Here is a 27,962-nt window from a genome sequence, read left to right as displayed (position 1 = left end):
TTAAAGCACTAAGTAGCCTTTATTCTGAAAGTTCAAGCATAATTTATTGGAGAGAATTAATGCCATGCTTACACTTTCAGGGTTGCCTTTCAAGTGTGGGTTTAATAAAGTACATCCTAAGGCAATTTCATCTGATCAGGTTTTGTGCCTGGTCTTCACCGTGTGAAAATCATTCCCAAGGTGTATTGTAAGTAATTAAGATAAGCATAGGGATAGAAAATAATAGTTATGAGTTCCTAGTCTAAAGTCATGTTCACTACGTGTCACGGATGTACCCTTAACAGATGTGACATATTTTAAAGGAATTCTGATTCCATATAGGTCTAGGGAAAATGTTTTATTATTATAATAATATTTCTTTTTATGTAGGTACATTGGCTCAGGCCCTAAAGAGTCTGCCTGCAATGTGGGAGCCCGAGGTTGGATCCCTGGATCCGGAAGATCCCCTGGAGAAGGAAATGGCTACTCACTCCAGCATTCTTATGGGGAGAATCCCATGGACAGAGGAGCCTGGTGGGCTACAGCCCATGGGGTCGCAGAGTCAGACACGACTGAGAGACTAACACTTTGACTTTTTAAAATATACAATTTGCTCAGTTTTTTCTTGTTTCACACCATCCTAGAAAGTTTCATTAAAAAAAAAAAAATTATTCCTGTAAATAGAGAATTCCCTAGCAGTCCAGTCTTAAGGACTCGGGGATTTCTGCTGCCTGGATTCGATCCCTAATCCAAGAACTAAGATCCCATAATCTGCACCTCCTGGCCAAGGGGGGAAAAAATCATCCCTGTAAATAAACTATATTAGCGTTTGACCATTCCATAGAGTTTTTTGGTATGGATGCTGTAGAGAGAGTTCATGCCTGAGATGTTAAAAAGTCCGCTACATTTCAGGAGTCACTTCCAGGAGTGAGATTATGGATTTAAGACTGTAGTTAACTTTTGAAGAAATGTTGGAATTCGCTGTCTTTCCCGGGTTTTCTTTTCTAAGCAGGCTGTTTTATCTAGTTCACAGTCTTAGCACGGATCTTAGCACCCAACACACAGGGCATCCTAGGAAAGCTCCCTGGCACCTCCCACCTAAGGCGGGTACGAATCACAAGCTTCTACAAGTTGATGGACGGGTTGACACTGCGCCCAGCCCCGCCGTGACCACTGGACACTGGCGATTGGTTGCGCGTGAAAGGCGCGGAACCAATGGGAGTGGCGGCCTGGGAGAGCCGGTGCAGCGCGCGGGAAAGGTACCAATATAAACTGTGGCGGGAGATTCGATTTCTGGGCCTTGTCCCGTGAAACATCTTCGGCTGGAGAGTCGGTTGCTCGCCTCTCGAGTTCGAACATGGTGCGGACTAAAGCAAACAGTGTGCCTGGCAGCTACAGAAAAGGTGAGGCAGTCGGGCACAAATGTGGAGGGCAGGTGGTTCTCTGGGCAGCTCTGCTTTGGGCAGGAGAAGAGGGGGCCTCCCCTCCTGTCCGCCAAACTGGTCCAGCCCGCCAGGAAGCAGCAGCCTGTTCCCTTTAACCAGGAGGAAGAAACGGCGAGGGCAGAAGAGGGTTATCTGCTGTTCTGGATCGCGGGGCTCTCCTCTCTAATCCTTTCCAATAGGCTGGGTCGGAGAGTGTGGTGAGAACGTGACTCCCAGACTCTTCGTGCCCCCTTCTGAATGCCCTCCTTTCCCTCTCTCCGCAGTGGTGGCTTCTCGAGCCCCCAGGAAGGTGCTTGGTTCCTCGACTTCTGCAGCTAATTCCACGCCGCTTTCCTCAAGGAAAGGTAAAAACGCCCCTGCAGGCTCCTACATGAACCCTCTCAAAAGGAGATCAGGCCAGGCACGGCACCACTGTTCCCCATACCCACCGCGGAGTTTCTTTTCCTGAGATCCTCACCCCACAGAATTTCTTCCTTCCTTGCCTTTTGATGTAATGAGCGAGCCTTGGTCTCTTTGGCGGGCTGGGGTAGAGATGGAGGGGTCGCACGGTCTTAAAAAATTTCAAGCCTTGGGTTAGGGACGGACACACTTTCTCTTCAAACCTGTTTTTCTTTTCTGCCTTAGCGTTGTTATTTTTCTTAGCGTTGTTATTTTTCTTAATATTTACAACTGGACTTTTCTTGTATGAGGCTACTTAAGCACCTGTTTACTAGAATTGAGAGGAGAGTTGACAATGCTAATCACGTTTTTGTTTTCATTTCTGCATATTGTTCTTTGTCTTTCCTATTACCTTCCTTTCTTCCCCCCCCCTTTTTTTTTTAAGTTTGGTGTCAGTGTGTGTGTGTGTGTTCCAACCTTGCAGCTCCTAATTCTGTTTTTGGGACATTAGGAGGGAAAACTGGGCCAGGGAAAGAGCTTCACATTATTCCTTCTGTGCTAGGAGAGGTTGAGAAAATACCCTGCCATCTGGTGTCTCTCATTCCTTTTAGAAGGAAGTTCAGCAGTTTGGAAGATTATTTCTGCAAGCTCTAGTTAAGAACATACAGGAAAAAGTGTGTCAAACTTTAGTATGACAGTACATAAGACTAACTGAATAGCTCTGTTCATGGACAAAATATGAAAAATATTTTCTGGTTGTAAACATCTTGTTAATGCTATTTTTCTAGGGTAAAGAATACATATAATAATGTTCTACATTATATTAATGTATAATGTACTATTGACTGAATACAACTTTATCATGTCATATTTTAAAATTCACTTTAAAGATAGATCCCTTTAACTTTGCAGCAGGAGCTGCAAGGTTGGAACACACACACACACACACTCACACACACACTGACACCAAACTTAAAAAAAAAAAGGGGAAGAAAGGAAGGTAATAGGAATATCCTTTAGATTTGATGTTAAAGAATGGAAATTATATTCTTAATTTTTATTTAGTTCTGTTTTATTTTATAGCTGAAAATAAGTATGCAGGAGGGAATCCAGTTTGTGTGCGCCCAACTCCCAAGTGGCAAAAAGGAATTGGAGAATTCTTCAGTCTGTCCCCTAAAGATTCAGAAAAAGAGAATAGAATTCCTGAGGAGGCAGGAAGCAGTGGCTTGGGAAAAGCAAAGAGAAAGTAAGTTTTCATATTCTGAAGTATAAAGAAATACTTATATTCTTGAAAATAAAAGACAACTAAATATTGAGTAACTTTAAATTTTCTCTTTGAGGAGATAAGAAAATACAAACCAGAAGTTTTTTAAACTATGCTAACCTCTTATTATGTCACTCCCAAATTTCAAGCATCAATGAAAGGTACTATTTTTACTCATTTACTCAAAGAGGATCAGTTCCCATTCAGATGACAAGTGCTACTTTATTAACCATGAACTTCTGGTCTTTATTCTCTATTTTTTTTCTATTTTCTATAGTCCTTTTTATTTTCAAAAAATAATTTCCATGTTGGTTTACCTTGATTTGCATTAACCCCACCTTTCAAAAAACTAGTAGTCCAGCTTTCATAGGAAATATATAACCAATGTGGAAAAGCTGGGAAATACAGAAATCCCCATCACTTAGAAACAACCAGGACTAATACCATGGTATATTTTCTTTACAACTTCTCTGTAAATACATAAGAATACTTCAAAACAAAACAACATGGGGATAAAACTGCACACATGCAGAGTTCATTGTATTAACTTTTTAAGAAGATACTTAAATCATGCTTTCAAGCTTTTTTCTTTTTTTGCATGGCTCTTTTCAGTTTATTGCATGAAGGAGTTACACTAGTCCAAGTTAAAAGAAGATCCCAAATGGTTACATTATACAAGCTGTGAAGTTTTTAAACTTATGAAAAGGGACAGAAGGGAAATTCTACTCATTGAAAGGAAATCCTCACTTAAGCTTCAGTGAGCCAAAAGCTCTTAAAACCCATGAACCTTCAGCTGGTGGTCCTTAGCCAGTGCAATCTCTACCAGGAACTGGCATATGTTCTTGTGCTGGTCACCCTGTAGCTGAATTACTTCTCCATATTCTGGATGCTCAATTACAGTACCATTGCAGGCAAATTTCTTCTTAAACGCCTTCACTAGTTCTCTTTTTATTGTAATCATCAGCAATCCCTTAGACAGTAGTAAGGGTCTTCCTGCCGTTTCTCCGTTGAATTTTTATATGGATATAATCCTCAGTGCCAGCAGGAAGCAGATCATCACCCTTACTTGCATCAGCAAAGGGGTCGAAAAAGCAGAGGGTTCTGGAAAACGGACATAAGATATGATTCCTTTTCCTCAGTGGAAACGGCCTGTGGAAGGCAGCGGCGGGAGAAGGCGGGCAGTGGGTACCAAGCCTTGGGAAGTGAGGGGCCTCGAGCGGGAGGCTGCTGAGTCCTCGGTGGCGGCTCAGTGACTGGGGCTGCTTTCAAGCTCTTAATGTCAGGAAAATGTTCATGATAAATGTTGAGCAAAACTGGATTCAAAAGTACAGTCATTATTGCATAAAAGACATGTATATAAATACACCAAATCTCTGTACAAAATATACCAAATATCATGAATGATGTCACTGGGTAAAAACCTCTCCTCACACTCAGCGCTACCAATTTTCAACAACAAACATATTTTAAGAATCTGGGGGAAAAATACTTTTAGGAGGAAATAAACAAGGGAAACCTGCTTTTTAAATAGATTTATGAGAAATAGTGCAGACTCTCTAAAGAGTGTTGAAGTTTTCATTTCAAAAATAAATTATTTGACTGGAGGTGGGGCGTGGTGAGTGTGGATGGTATGACATCACTGCCATTGTGAAGCCTTCTGGTTTAAGACCCTGCTAGATACCTCCCAGCACCAGCCAGGAGCAGGTGATCCTCCTGGGCACCAAGCAGCAAGCCGGCCCAAGGTGGAGTGACAAACATGGACAAGTGGGCGGTGGCCGGGCTCACGCTGGGGCTGCTGCTTCTGGTACTGCTCCTACCCAAGCAAGTTTATTCATCCGTTCCTTTAACCAGCACAGAAGGTCCTCCAGTCCAAACCACAGCGGTCAGCTGTGCCTTGCGGTCAACAGCTAGTCTTCTTGTTGTCTTGCTTGCCCTTCTACATCTCTACCATTAAGAGACTTGGCCAAGAAACATCTAGGTTTACCAACCCATATTCTAAAGCCCAGTCCGCAAGGCATCTAGAAATTCTGTGTCAGGAAGAAAATGAGAAAGTCTTCATCAAATCCATTAATTCTACCCCTTATTTTATTAAGGCAGAAAATGTTGAGAGTCTCGAATTGGATTAGTTTAAAGAGCATCTGAAGGATTTAAGCAGATAATGACAGCCAATACTAAATCTCCTGGAGTTTCATTATAAGAATGGAGACAATATCAGGAATTAATGATGTGATTAAATGTAACAAGAAACATGGACACTTCAAACTGTACCTTGCATCTAGATAAGAATAATTGCATCTTCATCTAGAGAAAAAGGATGAGCTATGAAATGGAGATTCAGTTTTCATTTTGGTTCAAGAACTCTAGAAGGTAAACAATTAGGTGATGCAAAAAGCATCAGTGATTCTGTTTACGATGTACACTGGAAAGAATCAGCAGTTATTAAATCCTCTGTGTATTGTTTCAGCAGTCCTGGTTTAATGCTGATACACTCTCCATAAGGTTTTACATTGTTTTCATTGTTCTCTTGGGAACTTAACTCTTTTCCTCTGGGCTTTTGAATTTGACTTTGCATTTGGATTTCTGTAATAACTGAGATGTTCCAGGGCAATAATGGGTTGGAATATACTATAAATCCAAACATAGGTAATCCCTGCATATGTACTTAAAAGTCAAATTACAGCTATTTCCTGTAACACATTCTCATCCAACAATAGTGCTAGACTAGTTTAGCTAATTCTGGTCTCTTAACTTTATTCCAAAGATTAGAAGTGCATTGACTTCAAACAATCTTAAAATATTGCTTTTTATTTCTGCATGTACTGAATAATTTTTAAAACCTAAAAATTGATGTTTTGAAGGCATGTTTGATAAATTTGGAAATTAAGAGGCAAATATATGAAGGAAGTGAAAAATAATGTGTATTAGGTAGTTGGGAAGTGAAGACTGGAAACTTGCCTGCATTAAATTCATAACTGTTTTGTGCTTTCTGTAAATACACATTTATATATTAAACTTGATGAATAAGAATAGCTGCATGTGGAACACTTTTTACATCAGTCATTATTTTTAGATAATTCTAAACCTAAGTGGACTTGATTCTGGAAAGTAAAACTTTAGAACTGCCTTGATGTATAGAAATCTTTTTAGAAGTAGAAATCATTGGTTTACATGTTCATACAATGATGCTTAAATGATAAGTATTCAATACTTATAGTACTCTAAATAAATTTTAACCAATATTTGTCATCTTTAGAAATGTAAACAGGAACAACAGACCTAACATCCATCTCAAGTTATGTGAGATCCATGTGTGTGAATGAACACACTCTTACTTCATATCTGAACACTGTACACCTATTTTGGATTGTACATTGTGTTTGGATTTGATTTGCATTGAACACAGCTAGATAAAAATAAATGGTTAAAGAGAAGTTTTAAAAAAGGAATTAACATATAAAAATGATATTTTTGCATCTAAAATTTTAAGACAATATTGTTCATAAGATCATTTAGTAAATTATTATTGAGTGCTTACTATTCAACCTATGAGATATTTAAAAGGAATGTCAAATTCTGGAGCAGTAGCTGAACTTTATACTTTGTTGTTATATCACTATTATCATTTCTGTTAAAATCAACAAGAAAGAGGATACATTTTTGGATAGAGTTTTTTTTTAACAGACTTGTTATCATGATCCTAAAAGTCTCTTTTAGGATCTTCTTCTCATTTACTGGCACCATTCTTCCTTATTCTTTCTCATTCTAATATGAACAAACTAACAGTCAATATTCAAGAATATTCAACAATCCTCTTGAATTATTTGTGACTTCAATTAAAGAAATAAAATATTTTGCAATATAGCCAAATATGGCTATACCATTGATCATCATAGCAATAAAACCTATATTGCAGGTTTCCTATCATACAGTGAAAGGTTATACATATAGTCTCATAAAGAACTTTGATCCATAGTATAATAAAATCTGTGACATAAAACTAGGTAATGGAGGTTTATCTTATTGCTTTAGGCCTCTTTCTTAGATTTGTTATTGTTTGAGAGTTGCATTTATCCCTTTATCGTAAATCAATTGATTTGTAAATTGATAGTAAATCAAAAAGATTGACTTTTTTCTCCCAGTTTTACTGAGACGTAATTGACAAACAGCACTATGTAAGTTTAAGGTATACAGTCTAGCGATTTGACTTACCTACATCATGAAATGATTACCACAATAGGTTTAGTGAACATCTATCTCATATTGATGCATTAAAGAAATAGAAAAATTTTTTCCTTGTGATAGGAATTCTTTCAATAGTTTATTATTGATTATAAATAGAAAACTATCAGTATATCAGAAGGACTTCTATTATAATCTCCCTAGTTCTTTATCTGGAATATGGCTACTCTTATGGCTTTATTATTCTCACAAAGGCAGGGTAAATTTCCCTGTTGCATAGGGGAGAATCTGAATCAAGAAAAACTGTCTTCTTAAAACCTTAAATCAGGTCTTTGAAGAAAAGAATTTTGAATTACAATAGTGTTCATTTGTTAACTTCATTTCATTTCCAGGAAAGTACAATGAAGACCTCTTGGTAATGTAATAGTGGATGAGTCAATGGTAATGTTACACCAAGTCAGAATATCCTTGTTTTAGCTTCCTTCTTTCACCTTCTAGCTCTATGTCTAGATCTAATTTGAAAACTGACTGTTTTAGGATAGATCTCACAAATCTTTACCAGCTCTAAAAAATTCTGATTTAAAAATTTTAATTGACTTTTTCTCTATAAAAATTATACTGAGTACCAGAGGACTTCGGGATAATGTAAGTTGTTTTTCAAAAGCTATGTTTACCATATGCCAACAATACCATTTGGGCATTTTCTAACTAGATAATACATTCATAAATTCCAAAGGATATACAGTCAAATATGACAACTTGCTGTTTTCTCTGTTCCAGTGGATTGGTTGAATTTTTTTCTTTCTATTATCACAGAGTTCTTGCTGAAGGATTATACTGCTTCATCAATCTACTTAACACATTGAAAGAAGATATTATAGAAATAGAGATTCCCTCTTAAATAAAAATGGCAACATATTTTAAAGGAGAAACTGACTTGGCAAATTAAGAGGCAAAATAGATTAAAAATTTTTGTCACTTTAGTATTTGGAATCTGTAGGGATTTGTCAGTTTATGGGAGTTTAATTTTCTCTTATTTCTAGTCACTTGACCAGATCCACTGCACTGTTAATGTTCTTGATTTACGTAAGTTTTTAAAAACTATTCATGTTTTGTTTTTAAAACATTGGACTCAGGTGACTACTGAAGTTCTCTTTTCTTTCCACAGAGCATGTCCTTTGCCACCTGATCACACAGATGATGAAAAAGAATAGAACTTTCTTATTCACCCTTGACTGTTGTCTCCTGTTTACTCTGGTATTCTAGGATGTAAATTTGCATAAATGTATTCGTTCCAATTAGTTTTGTTGAGTAGACATTTAATTTAAAAAATGAGGCTTACATTTAGTTATTCAAAAGCAAGTAGTTATGATATTGGAAAGTTTGTAAGATTAATTACGGTTAACATAGTATTTGGTTTCCTTTACCTATTATTAAGCTTTTTCTTGCTAAAATTATTACATGATATTCTAATTATGAATCTGCTGTATTTGAGATTTGCTTAGATCTTTGTACCGTTGCCATTTTATTGGCATTTGATTATTGGAATGATGCCATATTTTTCTTCCTTTTATTTGCTTTAAAAAAGCAGAGGTAGATTTTTGCACATTTAAAAAGTAATGTTAATTAAACTGAACCTATACCCTTTTTAAGAAAGGGGGCCAAAGAGGCAATGTTGCAAAAATCTGGATGGCTGTCTACTTTCTCCTTAGAAAAATTTACAGGCAGTTTGGTCCTAAGGTTTAAAGAATTAATAAAGCTTCTGAAAACAACAGCAAAAATATAAAATTTTTTTTATATTGGAATAGTGGAATTCCATAGTGGAATCAGACAGGAAAATTACATAGACTACTTTAAAAGAGAGGAATTTCCCTAGAATATACCTTTGGTTTAGTGTCATAAAATATTACCCTTTGGGCCTATGCTTTTAAAGTTGGAAATCAATAAAACATGAAAGACAGATCGTGCCATAAACCCAGAACTGTCTAAAGTCCTTAGAGCTACTATCATGCTTTTCAAGATAACCAGGGGTATAATCGAAGTGGATATAGTAGTACTTAGTAACTGATATTTTTCTTCCTCATCAAGCGTTTTGCTCACTGACTTCCTGTTATCAAAGTTAGCCATGTTTAACAGACATACTTTTCTGAAGTTTGTTTTTAATAAATGAATACTTATTTTCATAAAACTATCCAAGTGTGTGCTTTCTAAGATTTTATCCTGCTAGGTATTTCTATTTTATTCCTTCCAAATGCAAATCACTGTACAGACCTGATTTTATGAACTTCCAAAGTAAGTCCTGATGACTATAGATTACATTTTTTGCTTAGATATTAAACATACTGTTACTGAATTGGGACCAGAGTTTTATCCTAAGTTCTTCCTTGATAATTAGGCTTTTGATGGATTTGAAACCTGATTTGCTGTTTTTCATTGATGGAGAGAGGAACTTGATGGAAAATGTGTCTAATGAAGTCTAATTTTGATATATAATTGTTTCCCAAAAAATTTGACCTAAAGAAACTGCAGTCTTTTCAAATACAATCCTTTCAAAATATACAATTGTTAGTGATGTCTAACTATATTAAGGAGGGCATGGAAACCCACCCCAGTATTCTTGCTTGGAGAATCCCATGGACAAAGGAGCCTGGTGGGTTACAGTCCATAGGGTCGCAAAGAGTTGGACACAACTGAAGTGACTTAGCAACAAAGCGACTTTATTAGGCAGACTTCCCGGGTGGTGCAGTGGTAATGAATCCAGCTGCTAATGAGGAGATGCAGGGTTCCATCCCTGGCAAGAGATGCAGGTTCGATCCCTGGGTCAGGAATATCTCCTGGAGTAGGAAACGGCAACCCACTCCAGTATTCTTGCCTGGAAAATTCCATGGACAGAGGAGTCTGGCAGGCTACAGTCCATAGGATCATAAAGAGTTGAACACGATTGAGCATATAGCACATACATACAACTTTATTAGTCAGAGGTCTCATGTCATCTGTTTCCTTGTCAAAGCTTTTTTAAAATGTAAATTGTCAGTTTAGCTCCTTCTAAACATAAGTATGATCATTATGGTGTGATCACTCAGCTAGAGCCAGACATCCTGGAGTGCCATGTCAAGTGGGCCTTAGGAAGCATCACTACAAACAAAGCTAGTGGAGGTAATGGAATTCCAGCTGAGCTATTTCAAATCCTAAAAGATAATGCTGTGAAAGTGCTGCACTCCATATGCCAGCAAATTTGGAAAACTCAGCAGTGGCCACAGGACTGGAAAAGGTCAGTTTTCATTCCAATCCCAAAGAAAGGCAATGCCAAAGAATGTTAAAACTACTGCACAATTGTAGTCATCTCACACACTAACAAAGTAATACTCAAAATTCTCCAAGCTAGGCTTCAATAGTACATGAATGAAGAACTTCCAGATGTTCCAGCTGGATTGAGATAAAGGCAGAGGAACCAGAGTTGCCAACATCCGTTGGATCATAGAAAAAGCAAGAGAATTCCAGACAAACGTCTACTTCTGCTTCATTACGTTAAAGCCTTTGTGTGGATTGCAACAAACTGGAAAATGGTTAAAGAGATGGAAATAGCGGACCACTTACTTGCCTCCTGAGAAATCTGTATGCAGGTCAAGAAGTAACAATTAGAACTGTATATGGAACACCAGACTGGTTCAAAATTGGGAAAGGAGTATGTCAAGGCTGTATGTACTGTCACCTCGCTTATTTAACTCATATACAGAGCACATCATGCAAAATGCCGGGCTGGATGAAGCACAAGCTGGAAACAAGATTGCCGGGAGAAATATCAATAACCTCAGATATGCAGATGACACCACTCTTATCGCAGAAAGTGAAGAGGAATGAAAGAACTTCTTGATGAAGGTGAAAGAGGAAAGTGAAAAAGCTGGCTTAAAACTCAACATTCAAAAAATGAAGGTCATGGCATCCGATCCCATCACTTCGTGGCAAATAGATGGGGAAACAGTGAGAGACTTAATTTTCCTGGGCTTCATCATCACTGCAGATGGTGACTGCAGCCATGAAATTAAAAGACGCTTGCTCCTTGGAAGGAAAGCTATGACCAACCTAGACAGTGTATTAAAAAGCAGAGACATTACTTTGAATTGATGCTTTTGAACTGTGGTGTTGGAGAAGACTCTTGAGAGTTCCTTGGACTGCAAGGAGATCAATCCTGAATATTTTTTGGAAGGACTTAGGCTGAAGCTGAAGCTCCAATACTTTGGCCATCTGATGTGAAGAACTGACCCATTGGAAAAGACCCTGATGCTGGGAAAGATTGAAGGCAGGAGGAGAAGGGGACGATAGAGGATGAGATGGTTGGATGGTATCACCATCCAACGGACATGTTGACTCAATGGACATGAGTTTGAGCAAGCTCTGGGAGTTGGTGATTGACAGGGAAGTCTGGCATGCTGCAGTCCACAGGGTTGCAAAGAGTAGGACACGACTGAGCAACTGAACTGACTGAAACATAAGTACAGGCTCCCTGTTTTACGCTGAAACTGAATCAAAAAATGAAATGTATATATTAAAAAGATAAAGTAAGTTTTAATTTTGTACCCTTCTTCACAAAGTTTAACCTGGCTTTTCTTTTTGAATGGATTATTCAAATAATTAGTGTTAAATTCCTGAGCAAACAATGACTAAAGCTACTGTTCTGGAATTTTTGAATGCTAATGGAATTTGTGAGGTTCATACAAATTATGTATACATAATTTCAACAGGCAGATAATACTATAATGAAAATTATAGTCTGCTCAGGTTTATTTATGAGATGACAAATACCATTTTTTTAAAAAAAGCAGAAAAATAAAGCCTAAACTAACTGAACTTTTCCCATATTATATATACACTGCTTCCAAATCTCATCGTATGTTGAATTCTTCATGCTAACTCACTTTTGGAAAAATTGAAGATTCAGCTGAGTCTTAGTCCAGCTAACATTGTTGCAATGGTTCGTTTTACCTTTGAGGATAGCCTATGGAGGTGGGGAAGATTTTCACTGAATTCCCCAAAACTGGGAGGAGCGTTAGAAGCTATCTTATTCACCTCAAGCTGCCTATAGCTTTTCAGTAGATGGACTGTTTTATTAGCTGGCAGTGCTAATTGAAAATGCTATGAGTTAAAAATTTGATTTTTGGACTTTCCTGGTGATATAGTGGATAAGAATTCACTTGCCAATGCAGGGGACAAGGGTTCAATCCCTGGTCTGGGAAGAGTCCACATGCCTCAGAGTAACTAAGCCCATAACTACTGAGCCCGCTTGCTGCAACTACTGACACCTGTGCACCGGAAGCCTGTACTCTGCAACCAAAGCCATCATAACGAGAAGCCCATGCACCACAATGAAGAGTAGCCCCCGAATGCCAACCAAAAGAAATTAAAAAAAATTTTTTCTTTACTCCCCTCCTGTTCTTGGTTCTATCCTTGAAATAACAGAACAAGTTTCTCCTTTCCAAAACAACCTTCAAGTATTTAATAATAGTTGTTATATCTTTAGCCTTCTCTTCCTAAGTCTAAAGATTATATTGCTTATGTCACACGCATCCTAAGTGAGTTTCTGTAAGTCCCTAGTGCAGGGGGCCATGCCTTGTGTGTTGTATATTGCTTAGGCAGATAAACAGTAAATCTAGCTTTTTCTTCTAACTGATACCAAGTATTCATTAATTTTGGTATCTTTATGTTTGTCTATTTTGTCTTTTGTATTCGGAGATGCCAATGGAAGTCTAAGAATATTTGAATATTTAAATATTAATCATTGATTAACAATATTGGGTTTCCAAAAAATAAACATTAGATAACCTAATTCTTTCTTAAATGATTACAAAGGACAATTTAAAAAATGACAAAAAGCTTTGAAGAGATTGAGAAAAAGGCTAGAGGTATCTTGTATTGATCTGAAGGATGGAGGTACACTGTTGACCTTGAAGGCTGTTTGAGATCTATCCTAGATTTGAGAGCACTGTCTTAATTATGGTTCATATTAAGAATATGGATTCCTGGGGACTTCCCTGGTGGTCCAGGGGTTAAGACTCTGCATTTCCATTACAGAGGTTGTGGGTTCTATCCCTGGTCAGGGAAGTAAGAGCCCACATGCTGCATGGCATGACCGAAATAAGTAAATAATAAAGTTTAAAAACTAAAAAGTTGATATGGATAATAGTTTTTTAAAAAAGACTATGGAGTTCTGTGATACTGCTCACAAAATCCTGAAAGTGTAGTTAAGCTCACATAGCTAGTTTTAGGTGTGGATTGTGCTATATAGTTATTTATTTGGATTTTAAAATATTTATCAATATTTTAGGTGGATTTACATACAATAAAATGCATATGTTTTCAGTGTACAAGTTTTCATAAATGTATACACATATACTATACATCTTTAGAGGTTTCCAAGTAATGAGTGTATTGAAAATGATGGAATTAAATAAGTCAAGTGATCATTTAGGAGTCAAGCCAGGTATTCATACACCTACACAAAACTGAATAATTTTTTAAAATTGTAAGAAGAGAGGGTGTAAATGCTACTGTATGTCATATTTCTTCAGACAACAGGAAAAATGAATGATGCATAGGAATTTGCAGTTTTATATTGGCTTAAACTACCAACTATTACCCAATAAAACATTTCTTTCTATAGAACAAATTTATTGTATTTATATTTTTAATATTTAAAGACATCTAAGTCCATCATAGTTTCATTTTAGATAAGTTGTTGCTCATTGGGCTTATTGTTTACTTTTCTAATTAAAAATTTTAAAATATTTAACCTGTTGGCAATTGAAATACCAAGCTCTATTTTGCTAATTACAGCCAGTGTATTTTTAAAGAACAATTAATTGTCCTTTAAGGCTGACTAGATGTACTCAGATTCTATTTGCATTTTGTTTGTGTATACTCCCACATGTATGTATGTCCAGGGCAAGGGTTGAAATGTTTTAGACTTCTTTAACAACCTACTACTGACATTTGAACCTGAAGTTATTTCCCTCAGGTTTTGCTGAATAGACTCTCTCTGGTGAACTAATTTAACACTGTCTCAGATGTACAGGAAACTAACAGATCTGCTGTTTCTTTAAAATTACCAAAGCTCATTCCTCTGCCCTGGCTAGGTGGACAACTGTTCAATATTGGTGACTAAGGCTATCATAACCAGTAAAATTATCATGCCCAAATTATTAGGACCAATAGCCAGTAGTTGCAAAGACATTCACTGCCATGGACTAGAGCAGCGGTCCCCAACCTCTGGGATCTAATGCCTGATGATCTGAGGTGGAAGTGATGTAATAATAGTAGAAATAAAGTGCATAATAAACACAATGTGCTTGAATCATCCTAAAACCCTTCCCCCCAACCCAGGTAGGTGGAAAAATTGTCTTTCATGAAATTGGTGCCCAGCGCCAAAAAGGCTGGGGACTGTTGGACTAGAGAACAAATTGAGGAACTACTATTAAGCTTTATTGTGATCCACACAGTCAAAGGCTTTGGCATAGTCAATAAAGCAGAAATAGATGTTTTTCTGGAACTCTCTTCCTTTTTCCATGATCCAGCAATAAACCGTGGACAATTCTGAAAGAGATGGGAATACCAGACCACCTGACCTGCCTCTTGAGAAACCTGTATGCAGGTCAGGAAGCAACAGTTAGAACTGGACATGAAACAACAGACTGGTTCCAAATAGGAAAAGGAATACGTGAAGGCTGTATATTGTCACCCTGCTTATATAACTTATATGCAGAGTACATCATGAGAAACTCTGGGCTGGAAGAAGGACAAGCTGGAATCAAGATTGCCGGGAGAAATATCAATAACCTCAGATATGCAGATGACACCACCCTTATGGCAGAAAGTGAAGAGGAACTAAATAGCCTCTTGATGAAAGTGAAAGAGGAGAGTAAAAAAGTTGGCTTAAAGCTCAACATTCAGAAAACAAAGATCATGGCATCCGGTCCCATCACTTCATGGGAAATAGATGGGGAAACAGTGGAAACAGTGTCAGACTATTTTGGGGGGCTCGAAAATCACTGCAGATGGTGATTTCAGCCATGAAATTAAAAGACGCTCACTCCTTGGAAGGAAAGTTATGACCAACCTAGATAGCATATTCAAAAGCAGAGACATTACTTTGCCAACAAAGGTTCGTCTAGTCAAGGCTATGGTTTTTCCTGTGGTCATGTATGGATGTGAGAGTTGGACCATAACTGAGCGCCGAAGAATTGATGCTTTTGAACTGTGGTGTTGGAGAAGACTCTTGAGAGTCCCTTGGACTGCAAGGAGATCCAACCAGTTCATTCTAAAGGAGATCAGTCCTGGGTGTTCATTGGAAGGACTGATGCTGAAGCTGAAACTCCAGTACTTTGGCCACCTCATGCGAAGAGTTGACTCATTGGAAAAGACTGATGCTGGAAGGGCTTGGGGGCAGGAGGAGAAGGGGATGACAGAGGATGAGATGGCTGGATGGCATCACCGACTCGATGGACATGAGTTTGAGTGAACTCCGGGAGTTGGTGATGGATGGGGAGGCCTGGCGTGCTGCAATTCATGGGGTCGCAGAGTCGGACATGACTGAGAGACTGAACTGAACTGATTAAGCTTTACTGCTTTTAAGCAGATCTGTTCAAGATGGGAAAGTTAAGCCAAAATGTTCACTCGTTTTTCTCTGAATGCCCGATTACACGTCTCTGAATATTTAACTGCCATAAACATATAGGTCATTTTTCTAAAAAGAGGATTAATTATGTAGAAGGCTTTTGCTCCAAGAAGTGGTTTACCCAATATATTTCAAACTCAGATCACTTCAGCACAAGGCTATATGAGGTCTCTTGTTAACTTTTCTTGTCCACAGTACACGAATGAAAGTTTACTCTGAGTAGATTAAATGTCTTCCTCCTTCCCAAATTTGATTAGCGGCTTCCTTTGGCCTCTTCTCATTGTTTCTTTTAAGAATTAATTATTTCCAGGTTATACACAAGCAAGTGCAAACCTTACAAAAGAGAAGATGGGTGAAACTTTCTCACCATTGGGTTTCAGGGGCTTGTCACATGGGAACGAAGTGCATGAAAAAGGTTTTATAACGGAAGAAATTCAAAAGCCCAGTTGAAACATAACTGAAAATCCACAAGAGGGAGATGCTTGCTAAACCGCCAGAAAGTAACTCCCTGGAGGGACCTGAGAGAGCCTTAGGAGGAGTCAATAGGTTCGCCCGGGATTCAGGGAGGGAGGAACAAGGAGTAAATCGTGGCTGGGGGCTCGTAGGGGGAATACAAGCGAAGGGAAAAGCAGAATTGGCTTCGTGACTTTGGCAGCGAAGCTGGTTCTCCGTTCAAGGCCAGGAGCAGAAGGTAAGAGTGTATTACCCAAGTGGAGCATACGTTCCCAGTTACCTCCTGATGGTCCCAGAAGTAATGGGGGCGGTTGTCTTTGAAGGCGCTTCCGCTTAGCAACCCCACGCGGTTGCTAAGGAGGGGCGATGGCGGGGATGACCCGGAAGTGGTGTTGTCCCCTTCTCACTGCCGGCTTTAAGTTTGTCCTATCGGGAGGGCCAGGGTGCTCTGCGCCGGGCCGAGGGTGGGGCCAGCGCTAGAGGTTCCGGATCGGCTTCAGCCGCCCCTCGGCTCCTCGCCTTACCCCTCCCCTCCCGCGCCTCTCCTCCCTCCCTTTCCTGGGAAGAGAGAAGCCAACGCTGCGGGTGGGTAGAGAAGCACTCGGCGCCTCCGGGAGGGGACTGCGCCCGCCCCATCTGAGTCCCGAAGCACGGCCAGACCAGGTACGCGCTCCGTCTTCGACGGGGTCCAGGAGGCTGGAGCCTGAGAGTGTGTGTGTATCTGGGGGCTTGTGGGGGGCCCCCTTCTCCAAATCGCGGAGGGGAGCGCGGAGATACTGGGTGGGGCGGAGGCCGGCGTGTGTAACTGTAGAGGGTTGCGGAGGTGGAATGGAAGGGTTGGGGGGTCACGGCTGACGGAGAGTTTCGGGCGGTCCGGTCGAGGTTGCGGAGGAGGCGCCCCCTCGTATACTGAAGACTTCGGCCGATGTGGACCGGGAGTTTGCCACCTGGAGGGTTATCTGAAAGAGGGGGGCATCCTCTGGGTCCAAAAGGAGAGCCCGGACCCTGGCGGGGTAGATGGGGCAATCGCATACTTCCATTGCCCGACTCTTCTGCCCACCTCGCTGGGATAGAGCCCGGCTTCTGGGGTTGTGGGGATTGTGAGTCGGCTGGGCACCGCGGGGAGCCGCCCTTGGCAGAGCTAGGGCAGTAGAGTGGGTTAGGAGACCTCCCTCCTCACAACTTCCGTGCGCTTCCCCCACTTCTTCCTTTACTGCTCTCTAGCCCCAGTATCTTTACAGGAGCGGTCCCTCACTCCCCAAGTGGTGCAAGCATCACAGAGTAAAAGAAAGAGGGTGGAACTGGGTTTGTTTCCCATAAATGATGCTTCGAATGTTTGGGAAGTGCCAGATTGACATAGTCAACCAAGTCTCCTAGATCAGTATTAAGTCTGGTCTGAATTTTAGAAAAGTGCAAGCCTGAAAAGCACCAACCTAGAGTCTAGTCTGGCATATCCTTGTTTAGTAGGTATGCATGTTTATAACAAACAGAGTTGGGGGACCTTCAAACCATAGAGGTCTAAGCGAGACATGTTGAGGCAAGCCTTTGCCAACATCTTTCTTACCTGCCAGTTAGCTTGCCCTAGTTTAAATGAAGCAGAAAGATCCTCTTCATTTATATTTCGATCAGAGACTGAGTTGTAGGTTCTTTGTGGTTATAGATGTATCAGAATAGATACGTGAACGTTCAAAGAGAGAGAGAGACAAGGTTCCCTGCTTTTGAGCCTATCTCTTAATCTTTTAAGGAGATAATTGTGGTCAAGTGGAAGTATTGGCTTTGAGGTTAGGCAAATCTGGGATTGAACCAGGACTGCCTCTGGATAGTTGCTGACCTTGGGTTAAGTCATGGAACCTAGCAGAGATTCAGTTTCTCCATATGTAATATGAGTTAGAATTCTAATCAGTTTTATAAAAGGGGGGGTTAATGTATTTAAATAATAGCTTTAAATGAAAGCACCTTCCATTTGAAAGATGAATTATGAATAATCTTACACAGTCAGGGCAGCCCAGTTTTGTGGAATGAGGTTTGAGATAGGAGAAGAACTGGATGATGTTCCAAATCATGTATACACAGCAGGACTTTGATTAGCTTCTAGATATTGATCATAAGTAGCGTGAAACTCAGTTGTTAGTAGTTTCTTAAAACTCTGAAAAATAAAGCAGAATGTGTGCATTAACTGAAATAACCAAGAACGTTTCAGAGGTTTTTTTTTTTCAGATTTGTGATGTGTATAGTATGGATTGATAAGTAAAACATTGTAAAATTTATAATGTATATAAATCTTAATTAACATCACATATTTCTGGAGAGAATTAAAATTGGGGCATAAAATAGAAAGTAGTTGTAATTTTAAGAATAAAATCAACACAAGGAGCCATGACTCATCTTGGAGTTAAACTGTTTGCAAAACTTAGATATGTGTAATATATGTAAAATAAGTGAAATGGAATGAAGCTCTGCCCTTAAGTCTTTTTGATGATGATGTAGAAATATATCTCAGAAACATGAAATCTTTGTTAATTTGTTTTGTAGATTTTAAAATGATAGTTAATTTGTAACCTGTTGTATGTCAGATTTTGAGCTCATGTAGTTTGCTTTTTGGTGTAACTTAAAATTAGTAATTTTGAGGGGTGGGGGAGGTTATGCAGAGTGGCCTACAGGATCTTGTTCCCTGTGCATGGGTGTTAGTTGTGTCGGACTCTTTGTGACCTCATGGACAGTAGCTCTCCAGACTCTGTCCATGGGATTCTCCAGGCAAGAATGCTGGAGTTGTTTGCCATTTCCTCCTCCAGAGGTCTTCCCGACCCAGGGATTGAACTTCATGTCTCCTGCGTTAGCAGGCAGCTTCTTAACGACTGAGCCACCTGGGAAGCCCTTAGTTCCCTGACCAGGGATCAAACTTCTATCCCTGCAGTAAAGTACGAAGTCCTAACTATGGGATCACCAGGGAATTCCTGGTAATTTTTAATTTTTAAATGTACTTTATACTCAACAGATAAATCAAATAACTTGCTTTAATAATAGTTTTTTTGTGTGTGAAAAGTGGTTACAAAATGTGTAATTCAGTATTACTTTTTAGAGAAGTTTATAGGTTTTCCATAATTTTGAGAGAATTTTCAAATATATTTCTTCTTTGTGTTTTTCTTAAACAAAGTTGAATTTTTTTTTTTTAAATAAAACTGTCCAGCTATGTTGCATGCTCATTGAGGTAGAAATACTATTTAAAATTTTATCCGTCACTGCAGCTACATAATAGGCACCCAATAGATATTGGTCAAATTGATAACTGGATGGATATATTTTAAATTATTGATAAGATACTTATACTATTTTTTAAAGAATTGAAATTATGTTTTTACTATCGTCGTGGACTTTTTGTAAGGTTATTCACCTTTCTAAATGGCTTTTCTGAGATTGTAAAGTCTTTACTATATATCTAAACATTTAACGGTTTTCCTGGATCATTATTTTTCAGCATCTTTGAATCTTAAAGTTGAGATCATATTATCTTGCTTTGGTAAAGCCATGAGAAGCTCTCATTTTTTTTTCTCTATCTTCTCATAAAACTTAAATAATTTATTTTGGTATAAGACATAGGATACTAGCTGTAAAAAGATATATCAGAAATGTGGGCAGTAGTAGAGACTGTTACATGTGATACTTTTCTCAATGACCTTTTCCACTTAAACAATGTATGTGGCCATTCCACGAATGTTTGCAGTTGTCATTTATGGAATTTGCTTGTCAGGAAATCTAAAAATGACTAAACCTTCCTTTAACGTCTGTCTCTTGGATGATCTCAGAAAGCCTTAGGAAAGATGGGGAAGGTTTATATAGCATACTAGAATATATAATGAACAAAGTACAGTTAACTTTATTGGTGTTGCCAAACCAGAAGTGAATTACTGTGGAAATGTTTCAGAAATGCCAGGCAATGCTTTACTCAAACCAAATGAGTATTCTTCCACAGCTTGTTTCTATTTTAGAGCTTATTTCTCTTTGGAGCTATGATTTGGTCTCTAGTAAGGATAAATAATCATCGTATACAGAAAAAAAAGGCTGATATCATAGACAGACTTTATTCTCACCAGTCTTGATAGAAACTGCTTCAGTGGCCTCAGATAAATGAAAGTAGATTTTCATGAAAGAACTTTAGAATTTGTGGAAGGATAGTTTTTCTCTATTTAACATCTAACTTGTCTCTACTCATTTCTGCCTAATATAGAAGCTGGGAAGAAAAAAAAAAGAATTTACTTCAAAATTAGCATTTTATGTTTTGTAGGTTAATTATTTGGAGAGCTAAATTGGATTTTGACATTATTGAGATTTTGTTCAAGATGGACTCGGGAAAAAAAATTAAAAGAGATGCCATCTGTTTCAGATTCCTATTCCCTCACCCCTTCATGTTTTGTGGCTTTGAATTCATCAGATTTTTTTTCAAAAATCAAACCCCTCAGTAGATGTAGGTTATATAATTTCAGTTGTATCAGTGAACATGTAGCTAAAAGAACTTGCATTTATATTGAGTTACACAGAAAGATCTCAGAGGTTGGTTAAAAGTAATTGTTATTTCAAACTATCTGAACATTATATACCTTCCTACATCTTTGTTATCATTTGCTTAATAAATCATTCTTGTCATTACTGCTTGCCACTTATGGGTGGAAGCTGCTAAAAAAAAATGGATTATGGAGATATATAATAAATCCTTTTTTCCCTCTGTTACAACTGGAAGAGAAGCTTCTTCTGGAAGAAGATTTTTTTAATTTACTGATGAATCCACTTAAACTTATTCTTTTTTTCTTTATTTATTTTCCATCTTTTGGCCTCACCTCATGACATGTAGGATCTCTTTTTTTCCCTGATCAGGGATCGAATCCAAGCCCACTGCATTGGAAGCACGGAGTCTTAGCCACTGGATTACCAGGGGACATCCCTAAATGTATTCTTTTAATAGTGAGTTTTGCCTTGTTGTTTTGGAGAAGGCAATGGCACCCCACTCCAGTACTCTTCTTGCCTGGAAAATGGACGGAGGAGCCTGGTAGGGTGCAGTCCATGGGGTCGCTAAGAGTCGGACACGACTGAGCAACTTCCCTTTCACTTTTCGCTTTCATGCATTGGAATAGAAAATGGCAACCCACTCCAGTGTTCTTGCCTGGAGAATCCCAGGGACAGGAGAGACTGGTGGGCTGCCGTCTATGGGGTCGCACAGAGTCGGACACGACTGAAGTGACTCAGCAGCAGCAGCAGCCTTGTTGTTTAGTTGCTAAGTCGTGTCCAACTGTGCGACCCCATGGACTGTAGCCTGCCAGGCTCCTCTGTCTGTAGGATTTCCCAGGCAAGAATATTGGAGTGGGTTGTCATTTCCTTCTCCAAGGGATCTTCTTGAACCAGGGATTAATCACGCCTCCTGTGTCTTCTGCATTGGCAGGCGAATTCTATACTACTGGGCCACCTGGGAAGCCCATGTGGATGTCCAATTGTTTTATTAAAATATTTTCTATCCTAACATGTTAATGTGGTATTTTTTAAAAAAGACTTTATTTATTTATTTTTGGCCACACAGCATGGGAGATCTTAGTTCCTCTACCAGGGACTGAACCCACACCCCCTGCAGTAGAAGGTTGGAATCTTAACTGCTGGACCACTGGGGAGTCCCAAGACTATTTTTTAGAGCAGTTTTAGGTTCACAGGAAAGTTGAGAGGAAGGTACAGAGATTTCCTATCTACTCTCTGTTCCCACACATGCATAGCCTCCCCCATTATCTATATTCTCTACCCAAGTAGTACATTTGTTATAATTATGAACCTACATTGATACATAATCTCCCAAAGTCCATAGTTTAATTTAGGATTGATTCTTTGTACTGTACATACTATGGGTTTGGAAACATGTGTAGTAACATTTATCCATTGTAATAATATACAGAGTATTTTCAATGCCTGAAAATCCTCTGTGCTCTGCCAATTTATCCCTCCCACCACCCTAATTCTTGGGTAGTTTTTTCTTTTTTAGAAATAAAATGAATAAAATAATTCCTGGGGGTGGTTTTGAAATGAGATTTTTCTAACATTTTGAGATGTAATTGTTCAGTCTTGAGTTTGCATTTCAGAAAGGTTGATGCTGGGTCATTAGGTGTTAATTGACAGGTGCTGTAATTCTTTGAGATATGTAATGGGGCATTAGGAAATGTGAACTAAATGTACTTTCCACATAGCAATTGCAGGTGGTAAGGAGGCTTGATAAGAGATCTGAGTTGAGGAGTTTTGAACTGTTACTAAAGTTAAGGTCTTTTGCCGCTTGCATTTCATCGTCGTGCAGGTTTTGGCTATACGGACTGCTTTTGGCTGTCCTCTCCTGGGTCATCTTCCTATTGCAGTTGTTGAAGGCCATCCAGAAACCTGAGCTGGCAAAGTCTGAGTAGAAGGGACATCATAGGTGCTGCTGTAGCTGCCTGGTATTTCAAATTCGGATTCAGAGTGGAAATAACTATTTTAAAAGTAATAAAATGCTGTCCTGACGCACTGTTTCTCACATAGCCCAAGTAGTAATTGTTAGAATCCTCTTTCAGCTGGCTTTATAACTGTCCTGTCCTGGTTTTCTAGGACACCTATTTTCCAACACGCTTTAACCCTAAATTGGTATTGTGACATCCAAATATTCCAGTCATCTAGACTATGACGCAAAAAATGTGTACGCAAAAAATGTTTAAAAACTCCATGCTTGATGGATTTTGTTTCCTTTTTCACCTAGTTGAATAAAACAGACCTGAGGAACGATCTGTTTGTGTGAAAGCACTTAGGTTTTCCAAAGATAGATGCTCTCCCAATCAATCAATACATAAATAAGCTCGTTTAGCCTTTAATAGGATCCATCTGGTTAATGCTTATGTTTCTTGAGTTTCAGAGATTATGGAATCATAAAGTAAAAGAAAACTTGGAAATGGTCTAGTTAGACTTTCTCATTTTACAGCTGAGATTACTTAAGTATAGAGAGACTGAGACTTGATCTAGATTGTATAGCTGATGAATCACACTGGAACCCAAGTCTCCTGACTTCTATTCCAGTTGTTTCTGATATAATATACCAGTTTGTTCTCTTAATGAAGATAAATGATTTTGTAAGAAGTAAAATTTCCAAGAAATTTAAGTAGACTGTTAAATAACTACAGAATTAAAATTAAGGTATTTAGTTGAAATCCTAAATTAATTAGTTAATTTATGAAGTGTTGAGTTAGTATTTTTAAATACTAGGTGTCACTGGATCTTTAGTTATAAGCAAATTTATTACTTTTCATATTCTAGATAGAAATCAACCAGTTCAAAAATAATGATATTATAGCCTATATTTAGCAAGCACATATTTGACTGCATTAAAATGAATCTTAATGTATTTTTTTCTTTGTGCAGTGGAGATAATCTGTTAATATTTAATGTCATAAAGCAACAGTGGAGTTCTACTTTATGTAGTGGTATATTTATAAAACTAGAGTGGAGTGTTATGTAAAACTGAAAGTACAGATTAATTTAATATGCATCTGGTGAATTCAGGGCTTGAAGGATGCACATCTGTTGAGAAAACAAATCATAGAACTATTCAGAGCTTCGGCATCTTTAAATATGTGGGCTTTGATTCTCTTTAACTGTTTTGAAACAGTCTTTAATGGATTTAGAAAAGGCCATTTGCTCTAAGGAAGCAACTATGAAGCCATTTATGATGCTATTAATCATTTTATTATTCTTCACAGCATTTTGATACATTAATTTTTTTTCAGTTTATTTATTGGGGGAGGAAGGAGTTAAATGACTCACAGTAACAAAATGAGTTTGTTGCAGAACTGTATTTAAAAAAGGAGGGAGTATAGTTTCCTGAACTGGATAGAGTAGAAGTATTTAAAGCTCTGAATTTCAGTTTGAATGCACAATCGGTGAGGAAACACTCTTGAGTTCCTACTGTGTATTATCATTGTACTAGTATTGTAGTTATGGAGGAGGAAATGGCAACCCACTCCAGTGTTCTTGCCTGGAGAATCCCAGGGATGGGGGAGCCTGGTGGATTGCCGTCTCTGAGGTCGCACAGAGTCGGACACGACTGAAGTGACTTAGCAGTATTGTAGTTAAGATGGAACTTCAAGATATAATCATTGATCAAGTTTGAGAATGAATTTAAAATGAAAGGTGGAGAGTAACATGATTTCATATGTAACCAAGTGCAAACTTGTTACACTCTAATAGCACTATAGGAATTTAGGGGGGAGAAAATTCAGTGAGCCTTCATTAATTCTGATGGGAAGAAGATTGAAGGTAAAGTAGGGATCTCAACTTTGCTGCTTATTAAAATCACATGGGGACTCTTGTCCCAGGATCAGTTGAACCAGAATCTCAGGGTTGGGACATTCATAGTTTTTTGTTTTGGGGCCGTACTGTGCACCTTGTGGGATCTTAGTTCCCTGACCAGGGATTGAACCTGTGCCGCTGTCCTGAACACTGGACTGCCAGGGAATTCCCCTACTCCTAGTTTTTAAAATCCTCCCCAAGGTGATTGTAATGTGCAGGGGGTGTTGAGAACCACAGGCTTTAAGGATGGGTATGATTTGGATAGTCAGGAAAGTATTTCGGGGCAGCAGAGTTATAGCAGAGTCAGGACAGTTGGGCACACCCTGTAAAACTAATGAAAGTTGTATATTTGGTTTAGGTAATAGGGAGAAATAAGACTAAGGAGGCAGAACGAAAGTATGAAAATGTTAGTCAGTCATGTCTGACTCTTCTCAAGCCCTTGGACTGTAGCCTGCCAGGCACTTCTGTCCATGGAATTCTCCAGGCAAGAATACTGAAGTGGGTTGCCATTTACTCCTCTAGGGGATCTTCTCAACCCAGGGATTGAACCTGGGTCTCCCGCATTGCAGGCAAATTCGTTAACCACCTGGGCCACCAGGGAAGCCCTTAAGGAGGCAGAAGGGTCCTATTTTAAGCAATACTTCTCAAAGTGTAATTCCTCAACCAACAGCCTCAGAATCACCTGGAAATTCATTATGAAGCAAATTCTGAGGCTCTGCTTGCTACTTGCTGAATTGGAAACTTCAGGAGTAGATTCCAACAATGTTTTTAACAAGCAATCCATATGATTCCAATGTACACTAGAGTTTGAGAACAGCAGTTAACAGAGGCTGACGAAAGGCAGAGAATATTAGATTTGATGTCTAGTAAGTGACACATTGAAGGTTTTTTCAGCTGGGGAGTAACAGGATGTATATATATGCAAGGTAAATCTGATTATGATGTGCATATCCTTTGGACTAAAAGAGGAATGAAGAAAGCCAGTTGAGGAGGTACAGACATAATCTAGTGGATATAATCTGGCAGTGACAGCCTGTCCTAGGAAAATCGTAGTGAAAACACAGAGCAGTAATAATAGTGATGGCAGTTTAGCGTTTGTTATATGATAAGAGTTTGCTCAGTGCTTTGGACACATTCTCATAGCAAGCCTCTGAGGTGTAACTGTTATTCCCATTATACAGATCAGAAAGTGAGGCAAAAAAAGGAAGGTTACCACCAGCTTTCACACTGTTGATAAGTGGGAGATGCAGGATGTCAAGCTCAAGTACTTGTGCCTCTTGAAGAAAAAACTTATGGTACCTGGAGACTAACTGGAGTTCAGGAGATAAACAAGGCTCAGAGAAGTTTCAGTCCTTGGTGACAGATAGCAAGGGGAAGTGACTGTCAGAAGGGAAATAGTCCTTATAGTGAGTACTGGCTAAGTCATTCAGCCCATTTGAAACTATATTGTAAAAGTGATCATGAGAAATAATGGAAATTTTTGTATTGTGCTTTTTAAGTATAAAGTCCAAAGTAAGTTGGGATAGCTGAGTTTCTGAGTTTTGTTTGGTCTTTTTGCTCATGGTGAGTAAGTTTAAAACCTCATTGACAAAAAAAAAAAAACCTCATTGAGCTTTCAAAAAATATCTTTTAGATTTTAGTGTAGATAAATCTTTGAGTAAATTATACCTGAGAAGCTTTCTGTAAAACCACTCTTCTCTTTCTAGAGAAATATTGTGATTTAGGGAAAGGGTTAGGAACATCTTCAGATAGTTTAAGAAATATTTGTGTTACTTTGTTTTAGTTGGGAAGCAGTCAATATTGATAGTAAAATAACTTGACATGTTTGGGTACTTGTTTTCATAAAAGGTTATCAGTTATTCATCGAGATAAAATTGACATAATATAAAATCAGCCATTTTAAAGTGCACAACTTAGTGGCATTTGCTACATTCAGTGTTGTGCAAACCATAACCTTTATATAGTTTTAAAACATTTACATCATTCCAAAAGGAAAATTCCCAAACCTGTTAAGCAGTTGCTCCCTGTTCCTCTCTCCCTCCAGCCGCTGGCAAACACTCATCGGCCTCCTACCGCCGTGGTTTACCTAGGTTGGGTATTTCATATAAATGGGATCATACGGTATGTTACCTTTTGTGTCTGCTTCTTTCACTTAGCATAACTTTTTCTAGATCCATCTATGTTGTAGCATGTATCAGCACTTCATTTCTTTCTAATGACTGGATGATATTCCATTGTATGGATATACCACATTTGTTTATCCATTCATCAGTTGATAGGGGTTTTGGTTGTTTTTACCTTTTGGTTATTGTGAATAGCTCCTGTGAATGCTGACATAAAAGTTTTTGTTTAAATACCTGTTTTCTGTTCTTTGGGATAGGTTCCTAGGAATGGAATTACTGGGTCATATGGTAATCTTGGAAGATCCCCTGGTGGAGGGCACAGCAACCCACTCCAATATTCTTGCCTGGAGAATTCCATGGACAGAGGAGCCTGGTGGGCTACAGTCCATGGGGCGGTAAAGAGTTGGACATGACTAAAGCGACGTAGCACACAAACACACATGATAATCCTACTTTTTATTTTTTGAGGAACCACCACCTGTTTTGTAGTGACTGCACCATTTTACATTCTCATCAACAATGTCCAAGGGTTCTAATTTCTCTGTATCCTCACTGAAGTTTGTTATTTTATTTATTTATACTTCGTCGTGCAACTTGGAGGATCTTAGTTCCCTGCCTAGGAATTGAACCTGGAGCCATGGTGGTGAAAGGGTTGAGTCTTAACCACGGGACTTCCAGGAATTCCCTGTTTATTTTGTAATTATAGCCATCCTAGTGGGTATAGGTATCTCACTGTGATTTTGATTTGCATTTCCCTCATGGCTAATGGTGAGTATATTTTTTAGAGCCCATTAGCCAGCTGTGTATCGTTTCTGGTCTATGTAAGTCCTTTGCCAATTCTGTTTTTTGGTAGAGTGTACATTTTACTTGTTTATTGTTGTTGTTCAGCTGCTCAGTCATGTTCAGCTCTTTGTGACCCTGTGGTCTGCAGCACGCCAGGTCTCCCTATCCTTCACTACTTTCCAGAGTTTGCTCAAACTCATGTCCATTGAGTTGGTGATGCCATCTAACCATCTTGGCCTCTGTCATCCCCTTCTCCTTCTGCCTTGAATCTTTTCTAGCACGATGGTCTTTTCTATCAAGTCAGCTCTTCTCATCAGGTAGCCAGGACTCATCAGTCCTTCCGGTGAATATTC

General features: G+C 38.7%; 2 protein-coding genes and 1 pseudogene across 26 annotated transcripts in view; 2 read left to right on the top strand and 1 right to left on the bottom strand.

The window, feature by feature from the left end:
• The first annotated feature begins 1,274 nt into the window (after positions 1 to 1,274).
• On the top strand, positions 1,275 to 9,436 carry PCLAF (PCNA clamp associated factor). Of its 2 annotated transcripts, none has more exons than XM_086321484.1 (4): positions 1,275 to 1,382; positions 1,688 to 1,768; positions 2,886 to 3,048; positions 8,414 to 9,436. In XM_086321484.1, the coding sequence occupies exons 1-4, from the start codon at positions 1,337 to 1,339 to the stop codon at positions 8,457 to 8,459; spliced, it is 336 nt and encodes a 111-aa protein (XP_086177610.1). In that variant the 5' UTR covers positions 1,275 to 1,336; the 3' UTR covers positions 8,460 to 9,436. The 2 variants fall into 2 exon arrangements, with proteins under 2 accessions (XP_086177610.1, XP_086177609.1); XM_086321483.1 differs by lacking the exon at positions 8,414 to 9,436 and adding an exon at positions 5,160 to 5,526.
• On the bottom strand, positions 3,649 to 4,331 carry LOC147364590 (eukaryotic translation initiation factor 1 pseudogene; annotated as a pseudogene).
• A 7,490-nt stretch (positions 9,437 to 16,926) lies between the features above and the next one.
• Positions 16,927 to 27,962, top strand: part of CSNK1G1 (casein kinase 1 gamma 1) — a 155,133-nt gene continuing 144,097 nt past the window's right edge. For 22 of the 24 annotated variants that reach the window (XR_015134733.1, XR_015134732.1, XR_015134734.1 and 19 more), the window contains exon 1: positions 16,927 to 17,029. The gene's annotated coding sequence lies outside the window, so the exon portion shown is untranslated. Of the gene's footprint in view, positions 17,080 to 27,962 lie in introns of all 24 variants that reach the window. The other 2 variants (XM_086321472.1, XM_086321457.1) reach the window with 1 other exon arrangement.

Source organism: Bos grunniens, chromosome 10 (assembly GCF_055505025.1).
Source record: "Bos grunniens cultivar Pamir isolate PY7600 chromosome 10, Bosgru_T2T1.0, whole genome shotgun sequence".
In the NCBI taxonomy this organism is placed as follows: Eukaryota; Metazoa; Chordata; class Mammalia; order Artiodactyla; family Bovidae; genus Bos; species Bos grunniens.
This window is presented reverse-complemented; position numbering and strand designations above follow the sequence as displayed.

Coding starts and splice junctions, on each gene's coding strand:
- PCLAF (XM_086321483.1), top strand. CDS start 1,337: ATGGTGCGGACTAAAGCAAACAGTGTGCCTGGCAGCTACAGAAAAG. Junction 1,383..1,687: donor GCCTGGCAGCTACAGAAAAG/GTGAGGCAGTCG, acceptor CTCTCTCCGCAG/TGGTGGCTTCTCGAGCCCCC. Junction 1,769..2,885: donor GCCGCTTTCCTCAAGGAAAG/GTAAAAACGCCC, acceptor TTTATTTTATAG/CTGAAAATAAGTATGCAGGA.